The sequence below is a fragment of the Rhodnius prolixus genome, unplaced genomic scaffold (genome assembly GCF_049639745.1).
Source record: "Rhodnius prolixus isolate KJV_2025 unplaced genomic scaffold, Rpr scaffold_30, whole genome shotgun sequence".
NCBI classification, from domain to species: domain Eukaryota; kingdom Metazoa; phylum Arthropoda; class Insecta; order Hemiptera; family Reduviidae; genus Rhodnius; species Rhodnius prolixus.
The window spans coordinates 420,108-443,066 of NW_027411638.1; the positions used below are offsets into that span (position 1 = coordinate 420,108).

General features: G+C 31.4%; 1 protein-coding gene across 5 annotated transcripts in view; it reads left to right on the top strand.

Annotated features, from left to right (window-relative positions):
* Cadps (calcium-dependent secretion activator 1) overlaps positions 1-22,959 on the top strand; it is a 49,439-nt gene that overhangs the window by 18,099 nt on the left and 8,381 nt on the right. For 3 of the 5 annotated variants that reach the window (XM_074144062.1, XM_074144064.1, XM_074144063.1), the window contains 6 exons: positions 2,247-2,282; positions 7,411-7,512; positions 7,599-7,662; positions 8,711-8,834; positions 9,886-9,912; positions 11,268-11,380. In XM_074144062.1, coding sequence (XP_074000163.1) covers positions 2,247-2,282; positions 7,411-7,512; positions 7,599-7,662; positions 8,711-8,834; positions 9,886-9,912; positions 11,268-11,380 — 466 coding nt within the window. The remainder of the gene's footprint in view (positions 1-2,246; positions 2,283-7,410; positions 7,513-7,598; positions 7,663-8,710; positions 8,835-9,885; positions 9,913-11,267; positions 11,381-22,959) is intronic. The other 2 variants (XM_074144065.1, XM_074144066.1) reach the window with 1 other exon arrangement.

A 22,959-nucleotide genomic window follows, 5' to 3' on the forward strand; every position in this document is an offset into this window, starting at 1 on the left:
ATACCACACAATTACTTTTAGAACGGATGGTGAATTATTAGTTGGACCGTCGTTAGCTGCACATTTAAAAACATTTATCATTAGATCTCTTCATTTAATAGACAGGAGTAATCCACATTATTATTTGACATAGTCAATATGTTTTAATAACTACACTGCTACTCAAAATAAGTGCACTTTAGTTTTCAGGCTAAATTCTTTGATATTAAAAACTACATCATTCTATTGTGATTAATTTAATTTTAAGAATGTTTACCGAGTTTTTAATCCTATTCCGTACTTACCTTTACCCTATGCTCAGTGGTTGAAACTAAAACAATGTATTTTGTTTTTGATATCCGTTCTTTTTGTGCTGTTTCTGTTCAATATCCTGCATATTTTCCAATCTGAAGTGCTCTTAACGGTCGGTATTTTACAGCCAGAATTGAGGGGGGGATCGCCTACAACGTTTTAGGTAGCACATTGAGCAGGTTTTCTATCTCTCTCGTGGCTGGTCCAGTTTGCTTCTAATAGCAAAAGTTGAAGTAACTAAACCTCTTCTGCAGTTAATTAAATTTCTAAGCTCGGTGCTTGTAATTCGAAGCTTGTTGCTTCAAAAACCTGTCAGATCTTTTGGATATGAAGCTGCACGTCCCCTTCGGAAACTGGGCCACCTTGACAGAGGTTCATTCTTAGCTAGAACACCGTCAGAGATGCATGGCGGCCTATTCTACATTAAATTTCGTACAAATTCTTTTAAGATAAGAAAAAAGTGAAGAGAATTGAATACAAGGAACTCGGCAACTAATTGTACTGATACTGTAAACAGTTCTAGAAACTACTAAAAATGTGTAGTTAATGAAAATGAATAATGGTCATAATGAAATCCATAATTGAGCTTATAGGCTTATAGATATGACAAACTGGATTAATAACTCTCTTTACACTTCCTATTACTACTTATGTTGCATACATTAGTTTTTGATGTAAAAGAATTTTTTTTTTTAAAGTGCTACACTAATTTGAGTAACAGCGTTTTTAAGGGTTGCACCTGTTTTGTTTTTTATTTTATTTTTATAAACAATTCTAAATTTTGTAAGCTTGTTTTTAATTATTTTTTAAACAGTACGCTTCGATTAACCTGTGATTACTAATATTCGGGAACACTTTTCAAAACACTTATCAGAGTTAGGAAATCGCTGTTGTAGTTCACCAGTACACAATGATAGACGAAGAGTAATCAGTTTGATGGTTTCACAGAAAGTTTTGGATAAATGCAACGTCGCTTCTGCAACCAAAGAAATTGGAACATTATTACCCTTGCCCAACTACCATAGTTTGATAGGTTATTTTTATTTCACATTTGGTCCCCTTCGCATGAAAAATATGCAAGTTACAAGATAGAGCCTCTTGGCAAATACCTGGTCCTATCTTAAGTTCTAGGTAGGTACAGAAGTTCAATCAAAGTAAATAATCGATAGAATTAGACTAGAGAATAGCAAGCCGCCCGCCCTTATACACCTTGGACTCTTCAGGCCGTAATGCCGACCTGACAGGGTTCTTAACCACTGTTGTATGAACCCCATCTTGTGGCTAGATGCAGAAACACTTAATGAATTTTGAAAAAATACTGCTTTAATTAACCGTAAAAAAGTGGATTAAAGGTTTAGGCTTAAAATATAAATCCATAAGATTTAGTTTAACTACTCTTGCAAGTACATTTTTTAACTTTATTTCCACAGTATTTATTTTTTTTGTACAATAGCCAGGCGTTTAATGCTATTAATACTGATGCAGGTTCTTTTATTTTAATTTTGATAAAAAGCCCACGTTGAAACATACCCTTACATACCAATTAAAACAAACCTAATTTTGTCATTTCAAATAAAAAATGGTTCAAAAAAAGAATCGAAAAATTATACTGGAGGACAGTATGGAAAAAATAAAGAAATAAATGGGTTGAATGGAAGCTAAGAAAAGGATATTCAACATTTTGGTTTCTTGATTGGTAAAGATTGTACATCCTCGCGCTCAAACTTTCGTATTAGTATTTATGACAGCGCTGCGCATTGGAGGGCATTGAGCATGTCTGAACTTTGTTCTTTTATTCAGCGAATAATCATTTGACTTTATTAAAAGTAATATAATATTGAAGGAAATAATGACTAAGATAATAAAGACAATCTGGTATAATTTTATTAATATTGAGCTTGTTTCTGTTCTCTTTTTCTTTTCTTTTCCCATCTAATGATTGGTTTGTTTGCCAGCACGGAGGTTTTAGAAGATAATACCCCTGTTGCGAGGTTTGTACTTAACGATTTTTTTTTTCAAATTTAAGCACAATTTCTAACACTTTTTTTTATACTTCTGGCTTCTGTACTTTTTGAAATTTTATTTTGAAAGTTTAGATTTATTATCTACAATTATTCTTTCATGTAGTTGAAGCATGCCACTTTTTTTGCAATATTATTTATTATTAATATATTTTAGTTCTTATTAACCATTTAAGAGGAAAGTACAAATACGCATTAATTTTTCTTCTTTCTTCTAAATTTATAGTTATTTGGCTCGACTCTAAATACCTTCTTCCTTTATTTACGTTGTCATGTAATTACATAAAACTTGCTTAAACTATTGCATAAACAATATGTACTTTGTAAGTTTATATAGGCATTGACATTTATTTTGTCTATATAGTTTTTGAATTATAGATAATAATTATTTTTACTTGAAATAGATTCATATTTGAAATTTCAACATTATATATATTTGAAGTCCACGGAGCGTGTATTGTTGGTGGATTTTTTTGTGTGCCTGTATATTAAGGGTTGGTACATAAGTTATTTCGGAGGTTTTTTTTTCCCATGTTTAGAAGCGTTTTGGCGAAATCAGCTTAGCTAGAAGCGATTTACAGTAACTTCTATCGCTTCTACGACTACCTTGGAATAGATCAGATGTTCTTACGAGAGACCTTTTGACTCCAATCCTCTGAAAAAAATAAATAATTTTGTAGCAATAAAAAATTCTTGATTAGCTTTCAGACTAAGGACTTTTGGGCTAATAATCTCGGTGCTAGCTTATTCTTAACAGTCTCATCAGATGCAAGTCTCTTTGATGGCAGTGGATTTCCCTTGCTACTATTCCTTAATATTGTTTATTATTCGCTTCGCATCAACGAGTACAAACTGTTGGGTGGGACTATTTCATTATGACCTTCGTCAGCATTTTGTTGAAACTCAAGGATTTCCCAAGAATTTACTAACAAACAATTTCTTTGCCTCCAGCCTATCTCTAACTCGAGCTATGACGCTATCTGTTGGCCCTAAGTTATTTGTAGAAATAGACTGGTGGAAGCTTAGCGAAGCCCAGCTTACTAATTTGTTTATGCTCGAAGTGCTGCAGCTGGTTCCTTCATAAAATTTTCCCCACGTTGACTTTGCAAATTCTTGTTCATGGAAATCACGATATCGAAGATTCGAGCAGCATTGTTTCCTAGATCCTTTATTAATAATAGAACTTTATATGATTGTCCGTAAAAAAATTCAGGAATCTTGTACCTGCAGTGGTTATGTAAACAGCCTATGGCCCTATGGCCGCAAACAGCTCATGATTTAATACAAGTCTTCTGAAATCTGAGTGCACGGAGCTTTTATCAGTGTCTTGTCGACCTCCAGACATTGCCCCCTATTAAAGCAAATACTGTCAATCACCGGAAAGTGAGCCACTAAAAGACCCTGAGAAGAGAAAAATCTAAGAACCTGGGATCTTCACGTGCAATCCTCAATACTAACCACTCAGCCAATCCCTTCCCTTATTATTATTTGTCATATCGGGAGCTAGATCAGTAGCATCTGTTTTTAAGGCACGTCTCAACAGCTGTAGTCATTGGTGCTTGACTCTGAAGCCTACTTAGCGTCCGAGAAATCAATAGAAATGTTCTATGATGAGAAACTGTAAAGGCAGCGAGCTTTGAATTTATTCCGGTTCCTTCGCTTGCAAATCCATTGCGGCGCGAACTGAGCAGATTTCATGGATTGCTAGAGCTAATTAATTGTTTTGTAGAAATATTCAGACGATTCATTGTCTGATGTTTGGTAAATAGAGGGAGTTGTATCTCTCTTTGAAGAAAATAATGAAATTCCATCCTTTAAAAATTCGCAAGTAACTTGCAGTTGTACTAATCAGCCTCTAGAAAGTGCTTTCTTATTATTATAATTTTTTTTAAATCTTGGCATTTAGCAGTAATGCCGACGAATCATATTTTTATTACCATTATCGTACATCTAAGCTGGTACTAGCCATTATTAGCCGATAAATGTCTTTAATTTAGCCTAACATTTTATAAACTGTCATCAGAAAAAAAAAAAATCATTTGTTTTAGATCTTAACATGCACTGTTCGCAAATGTAGTTTTGTAGAAGACCAAAACCTATTTATTATCCACAAATTCTTTATACAGCACATAGTTGAAACCAATTTTCAAAATAATCAAAATAGGTTAGCTGATTTTATACGGTTTTTTGATTTTTATTAGGTTTGTGCACTGTTTACTGTTATATCGCTAAGGAAAAAACAGAACTTATGTATCAACCGAACACTATAGACTAGCATTATGATTCCCTACTCCTGCATATTTCTGCTAAGTACATTCTGCGTATGTATTTATAATTCTTAATTATTTAAAAGTGATGCAATTTTACTTTTTGTTGAGTTTTTGTAAGATGAACTGTGGTAAAGTGAAATTTTAGTTTCAAAACTAATTTTTCTTTGTGTATTCATTTTAAGTTGTGCCAACATGTGCAACCAGTGCAATGACGGCCTGCGGACAGGGTCCTCTCGTTAAAGACTACTCTGTACTTCCCTAGTGAGTGTAGAGGCAATTTGAATAAGAAAACTAAGGTTCGACCTGACCTTTCTCATGCGTGAAGAACTTACCACTTAGATAATTTCGCACCTCTTTCATTATTTATGTCGGTGCAAAACATTTTATTTCTCTTTATTATTTGTCAAATTCTATCTTAGATTATCACAATGATTTCACTCATTACGGTGAGAGGGCTTTTACATACGCCACTTCGAAGTCATATGAATATAAACTGACCGTTGAATCGTGGTTAAAAATTAATCCGATCATTTAATTAACGAATTCTGCTCACAGAAGAAAAATAAAAATTCTTTGCAAACAGTAAAAGTGAGTAATCTACAATTATGTATATTTATTTTGTACATCTAGCTAAATTGATATTATAAAAGAATTAATCGTTTTCTAGGTGCTGAAATTTTGTTGAATGCCGCCTTGACTATTTAAAACGATTGAAAAGACACTACAGTCTGTCATTTTTCTTCGATGGTACAGGAACCAACGAACACCATTCCTCCAAGTTTTTTTTTTTAACCAGCATGCTGAAGAGGCAAGCTTTGATTTGGTTCTAAATCTGCGTAGAAAAAAAAAAGAAAAGTTTTCTAGACTACGGTCATTAATATCGTCATGATAGTAGTTCCTGGTCATTAAATATGATTATACACACCTATCTTGCTTACTTATCTGAGAAAAACAGAAATATATGCAGACGGGAAGAGATGTGAGCCTTGATAACTTCATTGTATAGAAGAATTAGTTACTACTGCACTATGTTTGCATAGAAAATAGTGGTGTATTCACCATGAATGCAAGGCATAGGTGGGTGCCTGTCTATCCTGCTTGTATTTTACTACTTTAGATGATATTACTCATTTGCTAACATATCATTTCGCTACCTGACAGCATTCTTCAAATACTGATTTTTGAAGCCTTAAAAATGAACTCTAAGTTGAAAAATCACCACTTGCAACGACATTGTGCAATTTAGTTTTACAAAATTAGCTACTGTTGAAATTGGCTATTGTTATAATGACATGTAAAGAAAATTATATCAGATTTTTAAACAGGATTTTTTAGAACATTGTGGCTGAAACTTGAAGCAACTTTTAAATTCTAAAATTCAACGAAAATTATGACCATCAGTTTTACCTTCTATAATAATTTTTGAATAAGAAATATTTCTTGTGTATAAGTGCTACCATTTTTTAATAGATTTAAGGGTTACATTCTATTATGGGATAGCAGCGTTTAAGGGTTATATATAACATAATATATATTTACTTTTACACTGTTTTGAATGTGTTATTTGAACCTAATTTGTACAAAATACACTTGTAAACAGAATTATGAGTTAAGTGATAGTGAATGTATCCGTGCTAAATATCCTTCTTTATCCGAATCCCGTGTATGGTTTTAATTACATCACAATACTATAATGGCATGTTTTGCATTTCATGGAGGCTTACTGATTGAAAATGCACATTATTTTCACATTTCGTAGCTTTTATTATGGACTTGTTTTCGCTATTAAACCAATAAGCTCCTGTGCAGATTTTTAGTTCAAGTGAATAAAAACCAGCTATGGTATTATTTTGTACAATGGTAAATATTTTTCCTATAAAAATGGTTTAATAATATTTTATTGGGAAAAATAGACAATTTTATTGAATAATTAATTTCTCATCTTTCCAATTTTTGGTTTTAAGCTACTTATCAGACTAGAAAGTACCTTCAGGATTCGACAATTTTGACTTTTATTTTGGTTAGTTAAGTCTTTATCCCTTTTTGTTGAGAGGATGTAAGGTGAATCAAAAGTGTAAGAAGAATCGTGTGATCGTGCTGAATTTTCATAATTGAGTTTTACCGAAAAACATTTTTCCATAAATCTGGAAAAATGTTGTTAGCACGGTATGCATTTCGGGTGTGTGTACATTATATATAAGAAGGTTTGACACTTTCACAGCTTGCAAGATTAAGTTTAAATGTTCTAATTTACACCTTTTCCTCAGACTTAATTAAATATGACAAAAAAATGTTATTCTTTTAATTGCCGATTGGATATTGCTCTCTCTCTTTACAATCATAGGATCATTACGTTTAATTTAGAAAATGATCAAGTTTAGCTTAGAAAGCGAAAAATCTCAAGTCGCTCAAACTTGGTATTATGTTTAGGTATTACCATCTGTTAGTAACATTTTGAACAAAATGCACTAATTAAAGTATGACCTTATTGGATTTCTCCTTTAAGTGAAATGATTTTAGAGGGTTTCAGGGAAGTACAATCTCGGCATGCCTCTTGATTGCCGTTCAAGTTGTTTTTCTGTTTAGTACCAGTACAATTATTGGAAAACGATACCGTGGGACGTATAAACCTTAGATCATTTCTCGTATAATTAAATTATTATTTTTGGGACAAATTACTTGCGATACTTTTGTAATTCTAAATATTCTCGTAAACTTGTGTTTTGGCTATTTGTAGTATTAAGCTGTTGAGTTCCTTTAGAAATATTTTTATTGTTATTTAAAACATATTTACAAAATTAATTAAACCATGTTTAAACCAACTTAAGGCCTGATGGTGTGGGCACAGTCACACATGAGGAGAAAGAGAGATTCCAAGAAATCAAGGAAAGGTTAAGAGTGTTATTAGAACATCAGATCACTAATTTTAGGTAAGGTATATTGCTCATTGAAACTACTAAGTTCATTTTTCAAATGTTCATTTGAAATTCATTTTCATTATTTGGTTACTTTTAAGGTATTGCTTTCCATTCGGAAGACCAGAAGGTGCGTTAAAAGCGACACTGTCTTTGCTCGAAAGAGTAAGTAAATGGTTGATATTTATCCTGTAATAATCGTAATTATAATCTTTATTTTGTTTTCAAGTCTTAATGTCCTTTATAAAATGGAGTTGTGCCCACACATTCCACTGTATTTTCTTTAAACGTACTAAATTACTGAATAGAACTATAAAAAAAATTAAAATTAAATATACCGAAAGCAATTACTTCTAAATATCAGTAAATAATCATAGTAAGTTTAAATAAGTTGCAATAACCAATATATTGGCAGCAGATAAATTCAATTTGAATTTATACAAATTACAAGAAGTTATCATTTGTAAAAACTGTCCACATATTCGTCCAGTTATGTTCTACTACAGTTTCATGATTATTTGTTTGTACTTTCAAGTAAATCCGCAGTTTCGGATGGGTGGGAGGTGGCTCTCCAGTTAAGAGCTATTTTAATATAATTTAATTAACGTTTAATTTATAGTTTTAATAAATGTATGTTACTAGTAATAAAATACTTCTTCTTTATCCATATCCCTCATTACTCGTTCTTTATAAGTGTTGGGGAATCCAATAAGAGAATGGGCAAAAATGTCACTTATAAGTCTGTTATCTCCATCTATTTAGAGACCCTACTGTCGGTTCAGAAATCTCCGTTGTCAAAATTTAACAGTCTTGCTCCACAACCATTCTGTTCCCTAATGTCAATAGTCTTGCTGAAAAGTGTTCAGAGTTATATAAAATTGGAATGATCTCCTGTTACTTACTATCTATTCTCATTTCCTGGCAAAGCTTGGCTTCCTTCCAAAATAAATGTAAATATAAGTAAACGTTTATGTGAGAAGGAAAATTGCAATTTAAAATTTTAATAAATTATGACATAGACATGTATATCAATAATAGAGTCGTATAAGGGCTTCACTTCAAGTTTTTAAGTATATATTTGAAAATCACTCTAACATTTTATTGGACTTTTTTATTTATTGAAGCCTGGATAACTCATCTCTGTTTGATGCATTTTTTTTTTATAAATCACGATATTTTTTTGGTTTGTTTATTTTGATATGTGTGATTGCAGGTTCTGATGAAAGACATAGTAACTCCTGTACAACCTGAAGAAGTCAGAGCAATGATTAAGAAATGTTTGGAAACTGCAGCGATGGTTAACTACACCAGACTATCAGCTGAAGCTAAAATGGAAGGTATGTGATGGTGGATACAACTAATGTAAACAATAACGTTATAGGATATTTTGTAAAAATCCTTGCTCTATTTTTCTTTTTTATTGACTGTTTTCACGCATCTATTCATCTTCAGCATGTATTTGCTAAGCAGTATTTATCAAAGAGTGTGTTAGGGCTTTCAGAGAAAATACAAAGTAGTTTTGTGAGTGTGTCGTTGTTGTGATAAACGTTTCTTTGATAATTAATCGAGCTAAGGTTTTCTTGTAATAGTTTCGGTAGGTGCAGCAGGAGGTAAAAAAAAAAAAATATTTCGGTGATTGAAGACCAACTGGAACCGGAAATGATCAGAATTAATTCCTGTTACTGTGAGGTAAAATTGAGAGTGTTACATGTAACGATTTACAAAACCTCCAACTGTTAACCTCCTATATCATAATTCATTGACTTAAATCGGTACACGTATCGATAATTTAACCGGTTGCAATAATTCCTTTTAGTAGGTGTAAGAGCATGATGGCACTTTAGAGTCAAGTAGGGAAGCTTTAACCACTTCTTTGAACTAATTTTTTGTTTTTTTTTATCGGACTAAGTGTTAAAGAAAAATTAGTAATAATAGTTTCATAGAACATTCGCGAGTTACTGAAGTAAACAAAAAAAAAACTTGTTTTTTCTATTTACTTGTTATTAAAATGTTAATAGGTGAATTAATTTATCAGTTTACAATATATTTCCGTGACCCTAAAAAATTCTCTCGCGACCCCCTCGAGGTGTCATAACCAATAGTTTAAGAAAAACTGTTTTAAATCAGTAAACCTCATTTACAGATAACCTAATCTTCTTAAATCCATACATTTCAACCTTTTTTATTGTAATTTGCGTATCATGCAATTTCAGCAAAGTTAACATCTCATTGAAATGTTCAGTTTATAAAATTGTCACACAAATAATTCCTCAACCATGATGGCTCTAGAGAAGGTAGTGGGTGTGCACTAGGAAAGTTGTGGCGTGGAAATATATTAAATTCTTCTCATCAATATTTTAACTAAAATAATAATATACATTGTTTCAGGTGGTGATATTGTTCAAGCCCAACCAGGTATTCATTACAAAAATATTTTTTTCTCTCTCTCTTACTGCTGGGGTTTATCGCGTTCCTGATTATTTCGAAATAAAGTTTTTACCGGGTGTAAATGTTTTGAGGTTCTTTGAAACCTAAAAGATGATTTTTAAGAAATTGACCTGTACGTATGTATAGTCAGCTTATCTCAGAAATTTAAAATTATTATTATTTTTTTTTTTGTATTAGTTAACGCAATATAAAATTCGCAATATTTATTTTTACAATCGACTAAGCAGAAGTATATTATCTCTGTTTATCCCGAATTTATTTATTTTAATCTTACAGTTTTTTGTTGCAATTTTCTAGAAAAATCATTATATTTAGTATATATAAAGTTTATAGCAGAGGACTATTATTTTTATATGAATATATTTTGGGAAAATGTTTTCTAAGGGAAATTTATGGAAGGCCTAAACCCCTTTACATCCAAATTCAGAGTACTTTACTTGTTACATAATGTTTCACATGTTAGAACATTAGAATAAATTTATTTATTGTACAATATTATATGAATTTATTGGAATAAATACATATAATGAATGGACTGTCATGAGAAAAAATGAAAGAATTTAGTAAGCTTAACAATTTCTGGACTCAGTTATTATTAGATACAACAATAAAAACCTTATATTTAGTGTATTAAACAATATTGTACAGTATTTTTTTTTTGTTTTCTTTCTTATAAATACTTCTTCTGCAGTAGGATTCTCTACTTCTGGAACAAGCGCTCGAAGTAATTGAGATGAGATTGAAGATAGCGAGTAGCTTAACAGAATTTTATTAGGGGATAGTCTGGCCAGATCATCAAGTTGAGGAGCAAGTATTCTTTTTTAGGGAACGCCGCGCCATACCCGAACAAACGCTTAAGTGACATCCTAGAAAGTTTTTGGCCATTACGGCTTAGACCAAGGATGAGCAACACGCGGCCCGCCAAGCATTTCTAAAATTGAATTTATTTTATCGACTTTCTCCCATCAATATATTGTTATAAAATAAATTATAATAGAATGGTAGTACATACTAAACCGAAATATTTTTTTATGGCGAGTTACTTGTCGACGACGTATTTAACCATGCAATACGAACGCGCCGCGTCTGCGCGATTTTTTTGTGACGAGATACACACTTGTCGGTGGCTTGTTCAAACATGCAATACGGACGCGATGCGTTTCGTACGAAGTTTCGTAAATTATTAATAAGAGTTAATCTATATGCGGCCCGCCAAAAAAAATTAAAATTTAAATTGGCCCATTGATTAAAAAGGTTGCTCACCCCTGGCTTAGACTAAAGAGGTTTAAATACCAATAACTTAGTTATATTTCTGCTTTCAGATGAAGTTACTGGTGAAGTTGCCATACCACCTAGTAAGAAACTAGAAGATCTAATACATCTAGCTGAATTATGTGTTGATCTTCTGCAGCAAAATGAAGAACACTATGCAGAGGTAATAGAGTCTATTACAGTAATTTATTATTCACCCTCAATGAGGTCTAACATAACAGAAACCCTTCTGTACCTTTTCCAAAAATTCTGCAAAATAGATTTTTGAATTGCAGCTCTTATTTTTCTCTGTTTTGAAAAATAAAATTGATAACTTTTTAATTGGATAAGATTGGATAAAAAATGCACCGTCGTGTAAGCTATTGTAAATGGATGACGCACGTTGCGTACTAAGTGCAGATTATTACGAATTGCTCTGTTTCCCTTTTTTTTTTTTTTTTGAGTGTTTGTGTGTATGTAGTTCCTGTATATATGTATATTTATTAAATTTCATTTATTTATTTACTAATTTTAACATTACTTCATTTCGTATTATGCTGTTGTTTATATACTTTTTTTCTTTTTCTTTTTCTTTTTTTTGATACAGACACCAAAAAATTGTATGCCAGTTTTCGTCAAGCGGCATGTCCAGTGTGACATACATTTATATTTATGTACAAAAAATTTCTATGTACAAAAAATATAATGATAAAATTAATTGGAACTTTAGGATGCTAGATTTTACTAACATTTTATTCTACGTTTCCCTTAGTAGCACCTATGCAAATTAACAAATTAAAATTTTCTGCGATTTGCCGTGTTTGAGTTATGATGATTTTACTAAACACACAGAATTCACTTTCTAAAAGTCACTTTTTCTGGTCTAGAGACCTCAAGAATAAAAACTTTTAAAAACTTACACAGATGCAATACCTGCTCACCATTCAAATAAAAACAATATAGATCAACGTGAGTGTAGTTTAAATTAATTCCGGTAAAAAATCCGAAATCGAAAACCTGCAAGGTTGCATTTTTTATTCTAACGCGATATAAGAAATAATAAGAAATCAGAAAGATAATAACTATATTTCTTAATGAATTGAAATTTCTTTTCTGTACATTCAAGGGTATTTGCTTGAAATGGATATTTGCCTCACCTAATTTGTTAAGAACTCCTTGGGCTTAAAGATTTATCTGCAACGTACATTTCGACCCTTATCCTTTGTTTCTTAAATTTTTCTTTTATGGCACCACTACTTAATATAATTTTATGTTGTATTTTCTTTTTTTATAAGAGTGCAATGTACCACATTAATTTTTAATATGTTAAAGTAGTATAGATTTACTGATATAACTTTTTGCACTCCTTTAACGCTTAAAAGGTTTATAAATGTACTATAAAATTTGATATATCATCGTGTGACAAAAATCTTCTTCAGTGGAGCTTCGTGAAGTTAATTGGAGAATATTTAAAATTTAATACCTGCACTTTGAGCAGTATAAAACTCAAATGAAAACATAACAATAATACATAATTGTTATTATAAATCCCAGTCTAAATACAAAGAAATGTTTGTCTAAATACAAAAGAACGTTTTAAATATTTGTTGGAAAATGTGCAAGAAAGTGAGGAAGAATATATTATTTAAAATTGCTAGATACTTGTATTAACTTCGATAAATGTTGACACTTATTTTCATCATCAGGTTTGAAGGAATTCTAGGCACTTCACTTTATTAAATAACTGACACATTAATAATTCCTTAAAAATCACACCGTTCAGAAAATGGAGAAATTAATAAGCAACTCTGTTCTAAGTCTTGAATATTACAGGATTTTAGTATGGGGTTACTGATGGAGGGAATAAGTTTTTTTGCAGCCATAAACACTTTCGCACAGGTATTTCACTTACTCGCTGTGATCGACAGCTATACTCTGATAACAGGAACCTATCGATCAATTCGCTGAAGCCAGGAGTTCACCTATCTTGTTATTACGGTCGTATTCTGTTGGCTGATCGACACTCCAAACTAATACTTTGGCTCGTTTTCTCTGAGATTCGTGAAGACGCTCTGTCGCCAGCACTGCCTCTCTTCGACTTACTAGTCCCTTTTCTCATCTCCCCAGTTAGCACCAGACACCCAACTGTTAACTCTTCTATTTTTTTTACTAATTAATGTATTATTATTTTATCATATAATGAATTAATTATCATAATTTATTATATTTTATAATAGAGTATTATTATTATTATATTATTAAATTATTAAATAATACCTAATATTTTATAACGCTATGTAGTTATGTATGTTATTTGCAATAACAGTCCAACGTAAATTGAAGCAGAATTTGTCGCACAATAATATCTCTGCTCGTTCAAAAGAAGGAGTGGGTAAATTATCTGAATTATCTTATATAAAGCAGAAATTGATTGAATGTGTTGATATCCAAAGAATTTATGTTGCACCTTCCTTTTTATTAATTTATGTGCCCTACAAGGCCCGAGTGTTCTTAGCCTATTTGTGTATCCTACAAAATACCAAACTTTTTTATTTTATTTTGTATTCGTTTTTGTAAATTGCTTTAAATGTAAAAATTATATGTGGTGTTAGTTTAAACACAATGAAAAGGTGGTCCATTGTTACGAAAATATTTGAACAATAAATTTGTTTTGTCACCTTTTGAATGTATGGCTTACTTTAATTTAAATTGGAATGTGATTTCAATGTTTCAGCATGGTTTGTGTTTAAATGTGTGGGTTATTTTTGATTGATTTATTTTTTGTCAACAGATAATGTGACCAAATTTTGCCTTGTATTTTTTTATTTTATTTTAATTTATTTTTTTTATGTTTCCCAAATAATACATATATTCAAAACTATACTCTCATTGGGTTGTTGTAAAAAATAAATAAATAAACAAAATATGCTATTGAAATAATATTGAGGTGTGAACTCAACATTCTCTTTTAACAATTATTACCAAAGAGTTCTTACAAATTGTATACGAACTTCGAATTTTTCCCCACTGTTGTCTTCAATATATAATTTTTTAGAGATTCATGATGTCTCAGCTCCCAAGTATTCCCTTTAAAATTAAATTTCTCCAAAATATTTCAAACAAAAGTGGCAGAAAATTTATCAGTGTAGAGTTGTATAAATTTAAATTAACGACTACTAGATTTTTTTTTTGTTTTGTTTTCAAGAGATTCACCCAGTCCAGCGATTTTCTTTTCCCTTTGAATTTTCTACCCGTTTAATATCATTATTATTTTTTAACGGGCAAAACAGTAAATTCAGTAAAGTGACGTTTAAAGGAAGAATATTTTCGAGAAAATCTTACAACTGGAAACAAAAATTCTCCATAAAGTTCGCTCATCCTGTATAGCGATTTTCTGCCATGTCGGAATTATAGCAAGAGATTTATATTTCTCAACACGGTGCAAATAATAGCTTTAAACTTTTCACTTAGATTTTAGACAGAAGTTTATCTTACCCTTCCTGCAAAAATGCCCTGTAATGTGAAATTGTCGTAAAATCTCGATATCGACAATTTTACACAATCAGATTCATCCTCGTAAGGGAAAGTGGGCAAAAATATTAGTGTGACCCTTTACACGACTTTCTTTTACTAATATAAGTACAGTTTTAATGGATAAATTTTCTTCAAAAGTTTAGTTTGTTTCAACCAAATATAGATGGGTTATGGGACGATTGTTTCTCTCACAGGTATATAGAAAGAAATAATTGTACTGCAGCGCACTAGTCATTAAAAGTCTCCAAAATACAGTTCTCATTATTGCAGATTCTTTTTAAAATCATCCTTTTTGAAAAGATAATAGGCATTAGTAGCAGAAGTTATGTAGGACTAAAAAAGACTGACTTTTTTCGAGAAAATTAAAAAAATTATTTTAGTTTAAAATTGCATTTCTGGTTAGCGAATTGTCTCGTGATTTGATATTTTATTGGCGCAGAAGCATATCACTTTGCAAAGCAAAGCCTTATCTGGTAGTTTCTTGTAACCGCCAAATGTGAAAATATTTTCAATAAAAGTTAAAGGCAATAGTGTATGAAATTTTAAGAAACAGTTCAAAAATGTAGTTGGTGAAATTGAAAAATTTAGACGGGATGTATTTAATAGCAGGTTATAATTTTGCCGACGTACAAAATGGCAAAACCTATGAAATCAAATTTATACATGCTTCACCATTATAATACTTTTTCCCACAAAATCGATGACCATTCTATTGAAAAATTACAAAGGACTTCTCATGGCTTACACTCAAAGAGTTTTGAGAATAATTTTCTAGCATTTGCTAACACCTGTCTGCGTCTTCGCAGGACGTTGAAGAGCATCTACAAGAATACCAAAGCGGAATACCAGGTTTGAGCTTCCTGTGATTATTTGTCTTCAAGTTACTCTGTTCAGTACACATAAACACAGGGTACATAATGTTGAAACCATTTTTTCTTCATTTAAAGAAATTCAAAACAAGTTTTTCCATTGAAACTTCAATTTCGAAAATTTGACCAACCCTTAAAACTTATCCGGATTTATAGAAAGAAACAAGTTTGTCAATAATAATATTTAAATAATTTTTGCAACAACCCTAACGTTTCCATGTTTTTTATAGTTTAATTATAAGATTAAATATATATATTAATAATCTGCCTTAATATACAACTCATCATCTGTTTACTGTCTCATTTCATCTGTTTATTTATTTTTACTTGGGGATGAATATGTTTATTTATTTAAAAACAGATTATAGTTTAAAAATGAATTTTAAATTTTATTGGAATAACTTTTAAGGAGCACAAGACTCGTACCAATAATAATCTAATAAATTTAACAGCAGTAATATAAATGTTCACATACTGTGATGTATTAGTAATTCACAAGCTTGTGACGATAATAGTGTATTCTTTGCAGTAATTTTCGGCAGAAATAAATTATTTAAACACAGACTATCTTTTCGGAAATGTTACTTGAAAATGTAGTTAGGTCCGTAGTATTGGATAATACCGTTGATTTATCTGTCGCAGCAGTTAATTTTATCCCTCATCGGTTTCGGACTTTCATCCATCATTAGAGGTACATTAATCATTTGGTGTAGAGATCTCAAGTTCTCTTATGTTTCCGTCTCCCACCACACTTGTTGACTCGCCGTACCTTGATTCGTTTTATTATAATACATATTTGAATCAGCGTTTTAACCGAAACGGCATTTAAAGGATATCCTAATTTAATGCATCATTCAGAACTGTCATTCACAGATGGAGAACTGTGCAATTTATGTTTGCTCTATACGATGATCCAGCGAGGAAAAGATAGGTACTTCCAAGGAGCACTTTACATGTTCAATCAGGAAATGGTGAAAATGATCAAAAAATAGAATGCAATAGAATGACGATAAGTCTACACTTGTTGGAGATTGGGAGAAAATTACACTGCAGTGGTTTCCAGGTACTACGGAAATGAGAAGGCAAATCGTCTAGACAAACTGGCTTCTCAAAAACTGCGGTCAGACTTCTTCCGTCTTATAAAAAAATGCCAATATGATTGTTGGCGCCCGAAAAATGTGCTTGAAAGAAGTATTAATCACTCTCAGGAAGACATTAGAGTCAGGAAGCTTCTTGCTTCTTGGCGCAGTTGGAATCTCTACGTTTAGGTTGATCATCAGCCACGTGCCAACTATTTAGAAATCGCAGACCAACCCAAATATTCTGAGCCAGATAGACGAAAATGCAGGAAAGCACTTCTTAACTCTGCCCTCAGCTGTTAGACCTGGCCAGAGTAGAGGAAAGCAAATCATTCATACAAAAGGGTGAGTCCCTTTGCTCAGTACACTGGGTAGCAAGATAAAGAATCGCCGAAAGATCACAATAACAGGCGTGGTAAAAAAAAGTTAAGTTAGCACTCCTACTATCATTATTTTAGTACCATTAGCGGTAATAGTTGTTTAACGGAATTCAATGTTAGGGCTTTTAGATTTTGAGGTAATCGATATACATAGATACTTTTTATTCTATTCAGTGTCTACAAAACACGTATTTCCAGTGAAAATTTCAAGATCGCATTGTTTCCAATATGAGGAGTAATATCAAAATAAAAATAGAAATCCCAACTTCCGTAGATTTTAAGTAACAATTAATCAATGTATCGAAATTTTCGCAATTTATTGTCATTTCTGCCGAAACTTATTATCAGGTCTGCAAACATTTTTTTTACATTGAGGCAATACTTTAATGGTCCTATACTGAGAATTTGTTCGATTTGCATTGAGAATATTATTGTATACAAATATATGTACAAAACATAAATATTGCAGTATGTTATGTTGTTGCTGTTACTTGGTGTTGTGTACATGTCGTAATTTTACCTTCCTTTCTTCTTTCTCTTCTGTTACTTCTTTTTCACCATGTTGGCTGTCTCTCTCAGGCTTACAGATCGGTGAGTGTCTTTTTTGTTGCTTTTTTAATTATTTCTAATTAATTTGTAAATTATATTTTGTATTTTATTTTTATATTATAGTACTCTTTTTAAAAATGTGTTATTTAATTTATTTTTTTACTAAAACAGATTTTTATTTTCTAAAATAGATTTAGACCCGAAACTTAAATCTATTATGGCACAAAATTGAAATGGTATCTTCTTTTAAATCATTATGAGATTTCTAATTAATTTAAACTGGATTTTGCAGGCTATTTGGTATACTGTCTGATGTGCTTTGATTTAACGTCCGGTATCCTCTAGAACTACCGTTGGTATTCTGAATCATCTCATTATTATTGCTGAGGAAGCCCTTCAAACTGTTGCGAAACTTCCAACCAGACGTAATCCTTTCTCTTATCTCTTTACCCTTCAATCAAGGCCCAAATATTTGAAGGAACTCATTTGATTCAGTGTGCAAGTGCAACTGTGATCAATTGCCCCTTTTTGTTTCTGAATTTCATCACGTTTGCTTTCATATGGTTAATAGTCTTATTTATGCTACTTTAATTCCTCCTAAAGTATAATTAAATTCTTCTTGAAGGTCCTGTCATCGTTCACAAAATTCACCCAGGCATATGCGTTTGCCTAGTGAAGTATGCTGGCTACAGTGTTTCCCATAGACAATTGAAATTTAACCAACCTTAGTCTTCGCTTAGCATTTGTGTTATACTAATGCTTAAGTTGTACCTTAATTATAATATAATAGTTCCTAGATTAAGATTAAGAATGTATTTTTGGGGCAACTTTTGAACTGAAAGTGATATATTTGCAAATGTTTTGGGTAAAACGCTAAAAAGCAAATTGTTGAATAGATTTTTCGAACTATCTTCGTGTCAGAGAATTATGTTTTGTGATAATATTTGTCATTTTTCGCAAAAAAATTAAAGTTTCTCTTTTTCAGTAAACCTATAAGACAACCCCACGCGGTGATTACTCAAATTTCAATCCGTAACAGTTCTAACGAGCCGAAATAGGAAATAGCAAATGATAGAAACCTGATAAATTTAGATGAAATTTGGTTCTCATTTCACTATTTTTTCAGGCGGGTCTTAACGTCCAACTACCAATTAGGTGTCGTGGACGGAGGCGACTAGCAAACATACTTTACTGTAAATTCCTTTTATTAACCATTAAATAAAATCCAAGGCCTAAGATCGGGAATCGAACCCAGTACCACAATAAGTATTAGCTTCGCAGGTCTCGCCTCTAACCGCTCGGCTACCGTGGCGCCCTGGATAGAAATAGATTTTGTTTCGTGAGATTGATTTGATTTCGTGGATCTCGTATTTGTAAAGATGTCCAGATGAGTCTTAGTTGAAGTCAACTGCATCATTTCATCATTGCGACAAACTAACATAATTTCCTAAGTGTGTACCACGTTTTTTTATGGTTTCAGATGACCTCAAAACGTTATTTGCGGAAATAGCAGACACTCTGATGAAAATTACTTTTCTTTTCGTTAAACGATTTTTTTTTTTTTAATAAGTACATAAAATATATTTAATTAAAACAGATTTAATAACTTCTATTTTGCTCTTGATTAATTTTATTTTTACTTTTATTTGGTTATACTTTTCCTTTTTTATATTATATTCATTATTTGTTGATAAATATTATTCGTGTTCTTTTAAAAATTCTATGACAGGATAAAGTGAGTAAAATCAGTGTATTTTGCATGCCTTTTTTTTTTATTTTTTATAATTTGGTTGACTGCAAGATATTGTAAATGTGCATGAGTTCTTAACGGTATTGATTTTTCAGTGCTTATTGCTTGAACTCTTTTAATATTTGCTTGAATTCTTTATTTGTTGTGCATCTATTCTAGTTTTCGGAGTCTTGCAGGTGTGTGCAATTGTCCGCTGATGGTGGCCTCGTGATGGTGCAAAAATAATTTGTATCATCATTTTTTTTTTAACTGACTTAAAATGTACTAGGCGTATTTCTAATTAGCAACATAAACGGTTCCCTCGAATTATCGATTAAACGTCTAATGCGATAATAACGGAAGCTTAAGAAATTGACTTCACAAGTTGGCCAGTTTAGTAGAACAAACAAATTTTCATCCTTGCCAACGTTGTAAAAGTATAAATTAATTGCGCTGTCACTTGTTCATTGAAGTGACGTTATAGCATTACGAAATATCAGTTTGAGCCTTCTGTGATTTTCGTTTTTGAGTTATTCTTGTCACACACGCACCCACCTCAAACATTTTGTTGGTGACTGAAAAGAAGTTTTTATTACTGAAAAAAATATAGATCCGAAATGTAGGAAAGAAAGTGAAAATTTCATTATACTTCCCTGAAACCAACCTCCACAGAAGCTGATTAAAACAAATTGTTTCTCTCTCTTGTGTGTTGTATTATAAACATATGGTAAATTACACGTAAGTTCCGTGCAGTTTTCACCATTTCCATGCTTCATGGACTACTAACATCGTGACTGCGAATACTCAACTAAAAACACGTAAAATTTCTGAAGCTTCATTAATAACACCAGCTGACAACGGCAGTATCTAAGTTGTACCTTCCTGCATCACCCAATACTGTTGTTACGATCTAAACATACATATTTTTGATTTATAAGATTCTGCCATATTTAACTATTTTTATGTATATCTTTATTTTTAATAAAGGTACGTCAAAATCTAAGGTCATTAGCACCCGGAGCATCTTTCTGCCCATTGCCGGCCTCCGGACAGCATTGTCCGGTCACTGGAAAGTGGCTATAAGAGGCTCCTAAATTTAATAGCATTGTTAATAACTAATTAATTTAATGGTTGAAATCACTATCGCCACAAATAAACTTCAAAAGAACTTTAGTGTTGGTGAAGTTAATTTAAACATAAATTCGTATTCATTTTAATTTATGCATGATCTTATTTTATTTATTGTATTATTTTATTTATTAGGCTTAACAGTTAATTATAACTTTATTGCGTTTTTTTTTTAATTTTAGTTTTATTTTTTCTTCTTTTATTTTTGAAAAGTTGTGTTTCATTTTTATTAAATTAAACAATAAAATATTTTATTCAAGTAATATCCTGCTTTTATATTAGTTTATCTATTACTTTTATTATTATTTAAATTTTATTTTTTTTATGATACTTTTTTTTTAATGTATCCATAATGTTGTTTTATAATAACCTACTTGGTTATCTTGCTAGCTGCACTTTGCACTATAATAAAGGTATAAAAATGGTAGTCAATATGATTTCTTAAATTTATTTTTGCTAATTTCAATAAATTGGAGTAGGGTTGACAAACACAACCTTACTAATGCTAAAACTGTTCCATAGCTTTTTCATATTTTTCAAACAATTATGAGCAAAATTTTAATCACACAGAAAATATTTAACCGCTACAGTAATAAGCACACATATTATGCATCAGCTCTTGAGACGCTTTAAGAGGTTATGAGAAAAAGAAAATCTACGGATAGGTCGGCTGGACTCGAATCTGAGACCCCGACTGAGTCTAGTACACTACTTTAAGCTCAGCCTTTCTTTTCTATACATTTTTTAATGTCAGAAGGTTAACATACAGTGTACTTTTCGTTATGAACATGTTATTAATTAATTTATGCTTAAGTTTAAAAAAAAACAAGTCGAGGAATGCAACTCGCAAAACAAATAAATAAATGATATAGTCACCGAAAACATATAATAACGAAGATGGTATAATGTATTTTCTAAATCATAATTTGAAGAGTACATTGTTTTATGTGGTAAGCGGTTAGATACTATATTGTAGATATTTTTTTAAACAATTTTCACAAGCTGTTTAAATTTCTCGCTGAATAAAATTAAATTTGGGAGGAAGCCTGGATAAAATTTCAAAACAGTCTTTAAAAGTGAGAATGGCCCGGAAAAAATTTGTTTGAAGAGGCATTTCACAAATATTTTAAAATATACGGGTACCATACATAAATCTCATTTCCCTGGAGTAACGTAATAAAAATGTGTGGAATGTATTCTTTTACATAAGGCTTTTTAAAAAGAAACGAAACTAAAAACCAAATCAACGCATTAAATTACAGGTAAATGTAATAAATTTTGGGCAAAACAATAAAAACTTGAAAATTTCGTCATACGTTTTTTCAGCTGCTCATATTTTTTATCACTTATGTATTTATTTTTTAAATGTTTATCCTTTTCAGAAATTATTTAATGAATAAGGTTAGTAAAAATAAATTTTTCTTAATTACTAACAGATCTTGAATGAGAGTAATTAAAATCTTTAAATAAGGCTAGATGCTTACATGTGAAATTAATACGTATCAGTTTTGTTGCATACTTACACAGTTTCATTAAGGAGCAGATATTGAAATACATATTTTTTTTAGCCAACGTTTACAAAACTGTAGAGAGAAAGATTATCTTAATTAGTTGAGGACCGAACGAAACTAACTGCATGTTAGCTAGGCTTAGATTGTGACTAAAATCGATAAAGTATGATTTCTTGCTGATGCATTATTGGTAGTTTCATGGAGACAACTTTTTTAAAGGTACAAGCGGAGTTGAAACTTGTAAAAAGAGATATAGGATTAGTCCTAAAAATGTAGAACATTGTAGACTCTTCTTGCATAGTTGTTTGCTGTTTTCAGAGAAGTGATTGATGTCATTACTGCGATCGGAACTAGACGAACGTCTGTCCAACCCCAGTAGAGCTGGTAGTTCCTATTTGGTCGGTGCTTGCGATGGTTATACTTTTAGGCGATTTCTGTAACTTGTTGAGCATTGAAGAAAAATATGGCTTATAGTTTTAATTCGGTTATTTTATTATTATTATTTTTTAAACAGTTTTCAATAAAACATAAATTTTATGTGACTTTTTACTATTTTTTCTAAATGTGGCCCACAGTAGTAAGCCATCCCTCACCGAAATCAAAATTTTTAAATATTGGAATAAAAAATCACTGCACTCCAGTTACGTCTTTTATGAAGTTATTAAATTTTCACCGTTAAAGGAAATGCGGCATAGTCCGAAACAAATGGTCGGAGGAGCCATGACCGGACATTATGGTGGTTGTAAAAAATTTCAGTGTTCTTCAATTTTTCTTCATTTTGATGGAAATTACTTGGCCAGGTGTTATTGTGCTGAACAAAACTTGTTTGCAATTGACACTTGTTAGATAACGTTGAGCTATTTCTAAGGACATTCTATCCAATCCCTATTCGTACTGAAGTAATTCGGTAACGCTTCATAGATCCAGAAAACATACATCAGTTTTTTCTTAAAATGTTCTCTTGCATCATCTGGAAATGCCATT